The sequence below is a fragment of the Chaetodon auriga genome, chromosome 10, assembly GCF_051107435.1.
Source record: "Chaetodon auriga isolate fChaAug3 chromosome 10, fChaAug3.hap1, whole genome shotgun sequence".
Taxonomy (NCBI): domain Eukaryota; kingdom Metazoa; phylum Chordata; class Actinopteri; order Chaetodontiformes; family Chaetodontidae; genus Chaetodon; species Chaetodon auriga.
Genome location: NC_135083.1, coordinates 28,096,579 through 28,109,554, shown reverse-complemented (window position 1 = coordinate 28,109,554; position 12,976 = coordinate 28,096,579). Strand labels below are relative to the sequence as shown.

Below are 12,976 nucleotides of genomic sequence, written 5' to 3'. Positions count from 1 at the left end.
TCAGTCCTATACATACTTAACTCACCCATTAATTATTTAGTGTTAGTGTCTCTGCTGTCTGCATTATTTAAGTATAGCGCAAGGACCATGAAACACAGCTGTGATTATGATACAAGCCTTGATGCACATGGCAGTTAGAATGGTTGACAAAAGTCTTAGAATCGTCCTGAGGACTGACTGACCCATTCAGATCGGCTGAGGAACAGGTGGTATTTATAATCATGGCTCAATCACACTCTTGTTTGATTGTAACACCTTCTTATGTTTTGTCATTAACTTCTAGATGCCAAAACCAGGGGGCAGTGGAGGGGTGCCACCTGGAAGTCGAGACAGTGGCGGGATATGTCGAAGCGGTAGCATCAGCAGTGGAATTGGTGGGTCTGGAGGCAAGATACTGTCCCTGTCATCCATGAGTGAGAGTGTGCACAGTGGTCTGAGCTGTTTCTTGTCAGAGCAAGCACTGGAGCAGCAAGAAAGGCAGCAGCGCAGCAGCCAATTGGCAGAGTATCAGCGCCTGAGAGAAGTTCGTGCAGCTGCTCAGCTCAAAAACCTGGAGGATTTCCTTAGGGTGAACCATGTTTCCCTAAGGGACAGCATATCTCATGCCACTGGCATGATTTACAGGTAAGATGAAGCCATACAACACAGTTATAGCCTTGAGCCAAGATGTGAAAGCATGAAAGTGGCTAACCAACAAATTACAAGAATAATATTTTTTATTTACCCTGCTAACAGCTAAATAGATAAAACAATTGATTACCTATCTTTTCTTCATTTCTTTTTTTGGCACTGTGAGCAACTCATTTCTTTAGAAGAGAGTTGTTCTTGTATTTTAAAGTCTGTAAATTATTTAGTAAAGCCACCACTGGAGTGATGGATTTGTTTCTGGTTGGAAGAGGGTTATGGGTGTCCATCCAAACCCGTCCTGCTGCGTTGTGTTGAAATGTCTTTATTATCACTCAACGGTAGTCATTGGGGTGGTGGTTACGCACAGCACTGCTTTAAGCTAAATGTCTTCATCATTCCAACATGCTCACAATTACAGTTCTAACATGCTCTTTGTATGAGGTTTGACACTTTAAAATGAAGATTGATGTCAACCAGAGTCACATATGACAATAACAATAAAGACTGGGAAATACAAACGTCGACTGGATTATTGACAAACTCCAGAGAAAAGGCTTGAGCCAAACTTCTCTTGTAGATTAGTCATGGAAAACCATATGAATTTTCCTTTTGTATCAAGCAGCAAGAAATATTGTAGTTTGACATTTGAGTTAATTTACATTACTTAACATCATATGTCCTGCAATATAATTATTGTGCACAGGCACATCACAATGTCAATGGTGCACCAATATTGTACAGCCCTGGGGTGAAATGCACAAAACTCTGTATGTAGGCCTAGAAATCTTTGTACACGAAAAACAAGAAACATTTTGTCAGATTTATGAAACCCATGTATGTCTATACTCACTTATTTCGTACATCTCAATCATTCTGAAGTTGTGTGCACATGCACAAGCTTTCTGAGCATACCCACAATTTATTATAAATGGCTTCAAACACACTCCAAATTGCCTGGTTTGTATACAAAGGGCCAACATTAGTTTTAAGGAGAAACGGATCTATGAAGTAGCTGAGGGTGCAATTTTACTCGAGACAGTAGTTAATCAAATCGACAGAAGAAAACATGTAGTACTTGTAAGCTTATGCTCTTCCATTACCAACAAAATGAAATGAAGTTAAATCTCTCTACCATCTTCCTTTTCAAAACCCAATGTAGTACTCTTCTATAGGGCATGCACAGCTTTGCATGGCATTATAGTTTGTTGTGCACTCTGAATGTTTATAAATGGTTTAAGTAGCTATGGCTTCAGTGGTTACCCAATGTAATCTGAGGGTTAAAATGTCTGCATTTAACAGTTTACATTGTGTGAAACAGAAAGAGCATAATGATCAAAAGGTTAGTAATTAATCACATCTTACCAAAAAGTCATCCAACAGCACTGCTCCAGATTGAGGTCTCCTTCCCACACAGCTTTGAAACAGTGTAGATGAATTGTGCCTTGACCCAGGAAATTTAGCACTCATATTTGTTAGCATCATGTGGGCATCAGAAATGACTGATAAAAGTTACAATGTTTTTCATTAATGAAAAGAAATTCATCCTGCAAAAGGTGCCCTTATTGCAATGAGTGTACAGTCAGTTGCTCAGATTACATTAGGGAAACTGGACAACACTTGTATTTTGATGTTGACCTGGTCAGCTGCTATGTAAGGGTGCCTGATGTATCTATTACTCACAGAAATAATGCCATCCCATACCATAGGCATGACCTGGCTCAGGGCAGACTGAGATATCACTGATCTGTCTGCAAACTCCCACTGAAATGTCTCCGTCACCAAAAACCTGCTTGTTGCTAATACCTGTAAATGGACAGAGATGACATGGTTTTGTAGTATTACACGGACTTTTAGTAGGTTTTAACACTCCTGCTGCTATCAGGCCCTTGATAATAGGTTGTATTCCCTCGACTTGATGTTCTTTTAGTGGATATTGCTTTTTGTATGGAAATACGATTCCTTCTTTGACTTTGATTTGGACTGGTTGTGCTGACTTAACTAGCCCTATATCTGTTTTACTTTGTGACCACAATCTGGGGGGTACTTGGCTGAGCAGTGCTTTGTGTTCTTCTGAAAGTGGCATTAGTGTTGGGATTCTCTGGCTCAGTAATACTTGGACTCCTGTTCCTTCATCATAAGTCTGTATGGAGATTTTCAAATATTGTCCATTAGAGGAAGAATGTATTTGTGGATTACGGGTGGGTCTCCAATTCGTCACCTGTAGAACGTCTTTCATCATTGGTCCTAGGTGATGTGATTCTCGTCCCTTAGCTATCATGAGAGTGACATGTGGAACAGAGTGTAGCACTTGAAACCAGTGGTGCAATTCTGATGGTAATAATACTGCTGCTGCTGCTCCTTGTGGGCCAACATACAGATCCTGACACGCCATGGAGAATATTCTGCCAGTAATCAGTTCTGTCCAGCACTCTTTGTAATCAGCATGCTGCTGTCTCTCATCAAACATCAGAGTGCAATGTAATGGCAGCTGTGGTTCCTGTGCAGAGGGAAACTCACTTTGCACTAGAGCTTTCCTAGCTCTAATGCAAAGTAAGCTCTGATTCAGCTGGCCATTGGATCCAATACACCATGGGCTGCACATAAGCTTGAGGTTTGTCATTGTCCAGTATTTCTGGCAGTTCCAAAGCAGCCATCATATGGGGGGTGTGTTCTCTCATGAATTCCAGCTTGAGACCTTTGTGAGTGCAGACAATAGTAGCTTTTAGCGTGCATAGGATGTCTCGTCCCAAAAGATTGATGGGTGTATTTTCTGAATACAACAAAGGCGCTGTTATTGTTCTGTCGCAGATTACCATATGCACCGGTTGTGTTAGAGGAGTTACTTGAGTTGTCCCAGAGAAGCCTACGGTCTTGATGGATAGGCCTGAGAGAGGAAGAGAGGAGCCTTCGCTGCCGATACAAGAATAAGTGGCTCCTGTATCCACCATAAAATCATATCTTTGATTTTGTATGACAACGTCGACAGTTGGTTCATCTTGAGGTTGGGTGGATACAACCGGTGTCATATACTTCCTCTCTGACTCCTCCGGGCTCCCCTATTGTTGCCACTCTTTTGCTGGTCCCATCCAAGGATTGACAGGACAGTCACTGCGACGGTGACCTTTCTGGCCACATCCCCAACACAGCAACTCTTCGTCTGGCGTAGCATTTAATTGGGTCTGCGATTGAGCTCGCCTCATCATTTGGGAGGAAAATCCTCCTCCTCTCCCTTGGCGGTACATGCCTCCTCTCTGTCCTGGTTGGCCTCTAAAAGATGACGCTCTATTTGGTGGGGGCTGATTCACATAAACATGAACAGGAGGTGGAGGAGGAGTCTGCTGAGGTGGCTGTTGAATGGCAGGTGGTGTCATGTGCACGGGCACCTGCTGTATTTGTGGCAGGGCTGTTGGCTGAGGTGCCATTGGCTGTTGATGCATAGTCACCGCTGCTGAAGGCGCTGGAGGTGGGTCTATGGTAAACACCGGAGCTTGCACTTTGCTTTTCTCTTTCTTCTGCTTGGTGCTTAGCTCATTTAATTGCAGCTGAGTGAGCTTGCTAGCCAGATGTTTAGTTACCTCTTCTTCTTTTTGCTTTTCTTTCCTTGTATTCTCCACATGATGTATAAGATGTTCAGAGAACAAAGGCCATTCCATCTTCATCAAGCCCACCACATTGTCCAGGCGTTTTTGCACTTCTTGAGGCATGGCTTTCTTCACCATCACTTTAAACAAGCTTTTGGTGGTGTCATTGGCATTCCATGCACCTCCTGTCTCCTCTCTCAATCTGTTTTGAAAGGTTCTTAGGAATTTGGCTGGACATTCGTCATCCTTCAACTTTTTCTCCTTCCAACTTTGAGGGATCCATTTTTTCTGGGAAGTGTTTTCTCACCTCCGTCCATATTGCCCCTCGATGCCCATTGAAGCCGACACCATCAACCGTGTGTCCTGTCACAGCTGCACGTAGCTGTGCTCCATAAAAAACTTCTTCTGTGGTTGATTTGCCTGCTACATACATGAGCAGCGCTTTAATGTCTCCCAAAGCAAGGGTGACTCCTGCTGTGTTCTCTTCCAGGGCTGTGATCCATTTATTAGCCCCTTCATGTATGTCTGGCAATCTTCCTGCCAACCCAATCATGTCACAGAATGACCAAGGCACATATTGTCGGATGTTATTCGGGCCTTTTGTCACTAGTGGCATCTGGGGATAGGCTGGTTCGCTGTATGGGTCTCTCAGTTGTTTTTTATTTCTGAGAGTCATGCCACCAGCTTGATGCATCCTCCTATCTTCTGGATCTGCCAGTGGTTCTGCGAAGGTCAGCAGATCACTCTCTGGTTCATTGAAGGAACATCGTGAATAGTCATCCATTTCTCTTTCTTCAGTTCTCAGCGTTCCTCTCAACTCCACATTCACGGTTTGTGAGGTGGATGGCAATTCCATCATTGAAAGGCGTTGGTTTTCTCTTCTGAGTTGCATTAATTCTTGATTGGTCTTCTGCAGCTCTTTCAGTTGTCCTCTCAACTTTTTCTGTTGTTCATTGAGGGCAAATACTTCTTCCAGTTCTCGTTGTATTTCATCTCTTTCCCCGCCTTTGGGCGTTTCAGAGGGCGCAGGACTTGGTCTTTGCGAAGGAGGCTGTATGAAAGGATTATTGCCTCCCCATGAAGGAGGGTGGCTTTGCTGCCCCCTGCAGGGATCTCTGCATCCTTCTGGACTACGTTCCTCTTCTTGCTCGAATGATAACTTTTTCGAGCATGCGTGACGCTTCTGTTTTTCTCTTGTGTCTTCCGTAGCATGATTTCTTGATAGTTTTGCATAGTCAGCTCTATCTCTCTCATCTTCAGTCTGAGGGGCGGCCATCACTCCATGCCTTTTGCTGGAGCATTCTCCCAGGCTGTCACATACTGATCTGATGGAGGATGAGCTTTCACTTGCCTCGCTGTTTTCCCTTTCTTCTTCAGCAGGCTGTTGGTTCCAATTAATGGTGAATTTTCCCACTATTTCACCTTCAGTTTTTCTTTCTGCTCCCCGTATTGGACACTGCTTAGCTGCTGTGTGAGTTGTTTCAGATGTGTAAGGAGGAGGCAGTAATGTTTCCATTGGAGCAGAGGGCTTCACCTGTTGCTCTGTTGTCTTCTTTTCTTTTGTCATGGCAGGCATTTGTTTCACATCCGTCAGGTGTTGTTTTGCTGTTTCTCTGAACCAGCTGAGCACTTCCCTTTCTCTGGCTCTTTTTCCTTCTCTGCTGTTGCTTGTGTCTTTAGCTTTATAATGTTTAATATTAGCTTCCACTTCTCTGCAGCAGGCTGCTTCGAAAGTTCCTCTTTCAGGCCACTGCAGTCTTCCTGATGTCCGCTTATGCCACTTTGTCATGCACTGCTTAATTTGTTTTGTATAATCTGGATGCTGTCTTATCACTAGCTCTACTGGGGTTAACAGCCCCTCCCCTTTTGACATTTTGATTCCCATAAATCCCTGTTTCACTCCTAACTCCTGTCTAGTGAGTTCAGGCTCTCCTTCTCCTTTTGTTCTTATCAATACTATTATTTTTCCCGCAGTTATGCCTTGTTTGAGCCTAGGTGTTCTAGTGGGATCATATCTCAAATCTTCAGATCCGTCTGCGGCAGGGGTTTTTGTAATATATCCAAATTTCCCTGTTTCCCACTCTACCCTTCTGGGGACGATGCGTATCTCCAGTCGCGGATCTACTGCAGCTCTGTGTCTCCCTGCTATAGTCAAATTTTCAGGAATTCCTAAAAAAGGACGCAAAGGGAGAGTCACTGAAACAAGTGGGTTATTACACAACACCTCTAGTATTGTTGCCAAAGTGCGTGGTGTCCACAAACTTCGTATCACTTTTTCCCACGGTACTGAAGGAAACTCCTCTTTTGTTTGAGCCAAATTAATAATCCGTGTGATCAGCCACAATTTCAGATTAATTTCTTGTTCAGTTTGCCAATTTTCTACTCCGTCTTTATCAATATAAGTTTGTTCCAACCAAAAGTGTGTTCTTATGCCACGAGCCTCAATATCTCCTGTGCTACTTAAGTGCTCAGGCGTTAATTTCTCATCTTCACTATCACTATTTTCTCTCTGTTCATCCATCCACCTTCTCTTATTATTCACTTAGATTTTCTCTCTTATCTCATTGACTTATATATATTTTTTTATTGCTTAAATGGTTATCTATTATTGATCTTACTATTTCATTCTATTTCTCTTATCATCTAGGCAACATTCAAATCTTCCATCATTCTCCATATGATGCCTCTGAGAAATAGTGAAAATCCTAGCAGCGTCAAAATCCCTAAAATATGCCCAATTGATGACTGATGAGCTGTTTGCTGCAGGTCTTCGATTTTTGAATCAGAAAATCAGAAGCAGAAAAAGCTTTATTTGCTCCTCCTCTTCTGCTCTCTCCCTGAAGTAACTCAACTCCGAGGCCTCTGGTGTGTGTGTGTTACTCCACAACTTTCTCTCCTGTGTGTGTGTCTCGGCTACTCTCCTCCTACGCGTATGTGTGTGTGTGTGTAGCTTCTGCACCTGCACTCTCCTCTGTGTGTGTGTCAAGGTCGCGTGTGAGAGGGGAAGAGGCCAGCTCACCCCTCCCTTCGCTTCTGCTTACTTTTCTCCTTCTTTTTTAACCCCTTTTCTCCCGTAACCGCTTCAGAGCTCTTATTCTCCTATTTTTCTGTAACTCCTTTTTTGGTTCTTTTTTACATTTTCTCTCGAAATCACTACCTAGTGATTTTGTGCACTTCTTTACTCTCGCTTTTCCTAAGCGAGGTAGCCACTCAAGCAGGTGGCTGCTTGCCTCATTCTGGGCAGCGGCACGCTGGTCAATCAATCACCTGTGCAGACCTATCTATTTCTAGACAGCGGTATCCATGCTGACGACCCACCGGTGTTGTCAAGCATTTACCCGTTCAGACCTCTTCTAGTTCAGAAAAGCGGTATCCATAAATGTTGACTATGTCGACGGCCAGACAACCCACCCGTTCAGACCCGACTAATTCTTTTTAGACGGCGGTATCCATGGGCGCCTGACTACACATAAGACAGACAACTGCGCCTGCTTTGACTTGATGTACTATTATCACACAGATCTCCCCGTTACACACGATCCTCAGTCTCATCAATCTCCCGTCTCTGCATGCTCAATTCACTTCCCCAACATGAACGGCCTACTTCTAGCCTTAAATCAACGTCTAAGGCGCTTTAATACCTCGTAAAGCTTCATTTACTCCTTTCCAGATCTGTGTTGGTGTTACGTCTTTACCTCCCAAATTCACTTCCTCAGCATTGGAAAGGCGTTTATCAAGGAAACTGTCAACTTAATAAACCTTCTCACTACGGGGTCCGTGTCGCTTTCAATTTCTGAATATTCAGACTTATCTCTACTAGGGACGTTTGCTCTGTTATCTCTAGCCGTCCCTGTTCAATATCAGCCAAATTAGTCCTCCAACAAACACCAATGATGCAATCAACCAGCATGCAATGCATATATTAAATATGATTTTTTTCACACTCTCCCCACTCATTCATGTCCGCACCATGGTTGTTACTGAAGCACTGAGACAGACACAGACATATACACAAACACAAAGCTTAAGCAGACATAGACAGACAATGCCTCTCGGCTGCCTCCCGCAATTATTAATAATTTGGTGAATTTAGAATAGGTTAGGTTCGGCAGAGGTGGATCATCAGAGGATCATACCAATCACCTGGGCGGACTACTCTCATCACTTAGACACTCTCTCCTAATTTGCAGAAATAAAGGCTCTGCTTACCTTTAAATTTGGTGGGCCCGAGTGTCTGGTGATAAAGCGTAGGCGCCTCTGGCGTTGGAGATCTCCTTGTCCGTATCCTCTCCTGGCTGGCTCGCCACTGATATGTTGTAAATCAAATTCAGCTGTCCGAGAAAAATGCTCAAAAAAGAGGCTGCAGGAGTCGAAGTCCGAGAAGCAACTTTATTGTCGACAACAAAGGGGAAACACTCAGAGACACACAAGGTGTAACTCCAATAAGTTCTCCAAGTCTCTCCAACTTAGAAGAGTCAGTGCTTGTCTTTTATACAGTTTGCTCGAGGTCACCCCCACCCTTGGGGCATCTTCTCTTTTTCTGATCCTTCTATTTTTTATACACCATTACGTTATCTTTTGACCGCTAGCCTGGGCTTTGTAGGTACTTTTACTCTTCTTATTCCCTTGAAATTTCACCATTAGCTTCTGATTGTCACAGGCTTTGTTTTTTTAAAAAGTATTTACCTCTTACAATTACACCATTAGCTTCTGATTGTCATAGGCTCTATTTTTTAAAAAGTAAGTATAATCACAATAATCACCAGAAATCAGTATGCATTAAGACATAACAAATCATAGTGTGATTGATAACATTGTTATCCTTTCATAGAGTGATGATAGATACGTAACATAGATTGAATACAGTAAGGTTATATAAGGACACACAGGGCTATGCAAGGTTACAGACAATACCGGCCAAAACCGGTTAGAACCAACTAACACTGGCTGCAGAGACACCTGCAGAATCATGGAAAGTACCAAGATTCATGATGCAGACATTTGCTCATATGATCTCTTGATTTTTGACATTTGCTGCGCAGTGTCAGCCTTGCACAGCATCACCATCTCGACTCTTCTATGTGCCTCTTCTCCATTTCTCCATTGTTCTTGTACTTTTAAGTAAATGAACTATTACACTTCTGCTACGACACTTGCTTGCTAAAAACTACCATTGATTACAGTGTTTGACTCAATTCTTCACATATCTGTTGAGAAAAATTATACTACAGTTTCTCCAAGAATACCTTTCAAAGTAAAAATGGCACAGTAGCCAGTCATTATCATGGGCCAGAAAATCAGTACTGTCTCTGAATACCCATTCTCGCCAAAATTGCACATTAGCAATATCTTCCAGTAATGCCAAAGCAGGCATTGTGTCATTTAGCACAGCCGCTACGCATAGCTACAGCCTTTACATAGTGGCATTAGACAACCAGTTAATTGGTCACACCTGAAGGTGTAGGTTAATCTTACTCCCCAGTAAGATAATATTCTTATCATATTTACACAAGGATTGTGCATGTCACGGTTGAAATAAAGCAAGGCCAGGACCCAATGGCAGAGATGTCAAAACAAAAATTTATTGATGCAAAATTCAACCAAAAAATCACCTGAACCAGGGAATGCTGCTTGCAAGCAGAACAGAAAATCACCACAATGGGAAAAAGGCACAAAAAACATGACGAGAAGAAACTAGGCGTATGCAGGAAAGTAACAAAATAATAACTCTAAATACACCAGGGCTGGGATGAGCAATCTACTAATGCTGAACAAAAAGTGACTGTGAAAAAAACACAGCAAGAATAACTAGAGGCAAAAGATTCACCAGAGGCAGGAGGAGCGAGACAAGAGAAACACGAGGAATACTCTGTGCGAGCTGCATGCGACCTGGAGCTACGGAAATAGTCCGGCGCCGGGGCAGAGCATGAGGTGCCTTAAGAAGCCGAGCCGATTAGGTGATGAGGTGCAGGTGTGTCTCATGAAGCTCGCTTCTAGAGTAACTCGGCCCTGCCTCTCCCTCGCTCCAGCCTGCTGAGAATAGGAAAGAAAAAAAAAAAATCATATCAACAGGGGAAAATCACCTCGAGACCACAGCCCTGACAGTGCATTTATAAAAAGATTATTATTATATAACTTCAAACATCTTCATCTTCAAAGAACTTTATTTATCTGTTAGGAACTTCACGTGTGGAGGAGCAGCAGCACATACAATGAGTAAACAAACACACACACAGCCATACAACACACACACACGCGCGCACAAACCATCAGTACCACATCAGACATATGGCCTGTTAAATAAACAGTACCTCCATATGGAGGAGCAATAAATAATAGTTAAAATTAGGTCAAGTGTTAAAAAGACAGTCCAAGAGGGGTTCAACCATTCAACCAAGTCTTATGGATGCTGGGACAAAGCTTGACAGAGCTCTATTTTTCCTGAATGTAGGGGCTCTGAATCTGTGGCCTGAGAGTAGGAGGCAATACTGGCGGTGTAGAGTGTGCATGATGTCCAAAATGGTTTGTGTTGCTTTTTGTTTAGACCTTTTGTTGGATATGCTGATGAGTGATTCCTGCTGTTGTCCAATTATTTTGCTGCTCAGTTTTATGATTCTGTTTTGTGGATTCCTGTGGATGTTGGACAGTGCTCCAAACCAGGAAGTGATGTTTAAGGTGATTATGGATTCAATAAAACATCTATAGAATGCAGTCAGGATGGATTGGTGGACCTGGAGTTTATGGAGGAAAAAGAGGCGCTGCTGGCACTTGGAGTGGATGATATCAATGTTTGCTTTGAAGTTGAGTTTGTGGTCGATTATTGTACCGGGTATCTGTATATGTCAACCCTCTCTATTGGGTGGTTGTTGACAGTCAGAGTGGGGATGTTGGAGGGAGCTCTACAGAAGTCTATTATTAATTCTTTTGTTTTGGTGATGTTAAGATCAAGGCAGTTCCGCCTGCACCAATCTGAAAAAGTGGCCAGCTCAGACTGTAACTGATTTAAAGAGTTGGTGGAGTCCATGATGACTGTCATCAGAATACTTGATGTATGTAATGTCCGGTTTTGTGATGACGGAGCCCTGCGGAGCACCTGTGGAGCACCTGTGGAGCACCTGTGGAGGTCTGTCTTGATGAGCTGAGGTGGTCGTTGACTCTCACTCTCTGGTGTCTGTCTGTCAAGAATGAGAGCACCCAGAGGATGAGGTGGGGGTTAACGTCCATCTTTGTGAGTTGTTGTCCCATCAGGTGGGGTTGCACAGTGTTAAAGGTGCTTGAGAAGTCCAGAAACACCAATCGTAGAAAAGACTTGGGCTTTTCAAGGTGGGTGTAAGCTCCGTGCAGCAGCGTTAGTATGGCGTCATCCAAGCTGGCTGCTGCAGGCCTTCAGTAGGCGGCCACAGATCTGGTCTGGCCCTGGTGCTTTATTTGGCCTTGTCCTCAGCACCAGCTCAACCTCCACCTGCTACAGCTCTCGGTTTACATGGTCCTGCGTGTAGTCCAACTTCTCAAACCTGCAGTAGAACTGGTTAAGGTTCTCTGCCATGTCAGTGCAGTCTTTTGCCCCGCTGGTGGATGGAGCTGAGGTGTTGTTGTTTGGGAGGCCAGCTAAGGTTTTAACACCTTGCCAGGCATTTCTTGGCTTACCCTCCAAAAAGAGTTTCTCAACTCTCTCCTTATATTCCCTCTTCGCTGCTTTGATTTGTTCATTCAGTTTATTTTGAATGAGTTTTGACTCAGTTTTATTTCTGGAGAAGAATGCAATTTTCTTTTCATTCAGGGTTGATTTCAGGGCTTTTGTTATCCAAGGCTTGTTGTTAGAAAAAACCTTAACAGTCTTGATGGGGACAACCATCTCCTCGCAGAAAGTTATATATTTAGTGACCACATCAGTAGCCTCCTCTAGGCTGTTAGCGTTAGCACCTCCCACTCAGTGCAATCAAAGCAGGCCTGAAGAGTCTCAACTGCAACAGTATCCCACTTTTTCACCTGCTTCTGTATGACACCCTCCCTTTGCAGCTTCATGCGATAAGCGGGGATAAGATGGACAACGTTATAGGAGAGGTCAATTGTTTTATCGCTTTTGGTAGTGCATGTAACATACTGTTAGTAAGTGGGGAGAATATTGTTAAGTCTACAGGCATTAAAATCCCAGAGGATGAGAACAGGGGAGTCAGGGGATGTGCATTCAATTTTGTGGACACAAGCAGCTACGGCCTCGGATGTGCGTGTGACAGAGGGACGTAAACAAGCAATAGGGCCAGCTGACTGAACTCACGGGGTAAGTATTTGGGTCTGAATGACACGGCAAGCAGCTCCAAGTCAGGTGTGCAGCAGGAGTCCTTCACAACAGCAGTTCAGCTCCATTCTCTATTTACATAGAGACACAACCTGCCCCGTGCCTTTTCTGGCTACTCACAGTGTCTTGGTCCAATCTGAGCGGAGTTCCGAATCCGTCCAGAGAGAGCTCTGAGTCCGTGATGGTATTATCCAACCAAGTTTCAGTGAGACAGATCAGGTTCGCCTGTCTGTACGCCCATTGGCAAGTTATATTCGCATGTAGTTCATCTAACTTATTCCGTAATGAGCGAACATTGGCAAGTACGATGGAGGGGAGCGGTGGGCATCTTGATGTGCCAGTGAGTCTTTTTAGCCTCTGGGTAACTCCTCCTCTCCTACCCCGCTTCCTTCTCGAAGTATCCCACCGGCAATCGTGGTTAGGGCTATATCGTCTCAGTTGTCCCCCATTTTCCAAATTCAGAGCAGAA

The 12,976-nt window shown here is 43.7% G+C and overlaps 1 protein-coding gene across 1 annotated transcript in view; it reads left to right on the top strand.

Moving 5' to 3' along the window:
* LOC143326776 (voltage-gated potassium channel subunit beta-2-like) overlaps window positions 1-12,976 on the top strand; it is a 168,111-nt gene that overhangs the window by 5,510 nt on the left and 149,625 nt on the right. Inside the window, exon 2 of the mRNA XM_076740655.1 lies at window positions 284-624. Coding sequence (XP_076596770.1) covers window positions 284-624 — 341 coding nt within the window. The remainder of the gene's footprint in view (window positions 1-283; window positions 625-12,976) is intronic.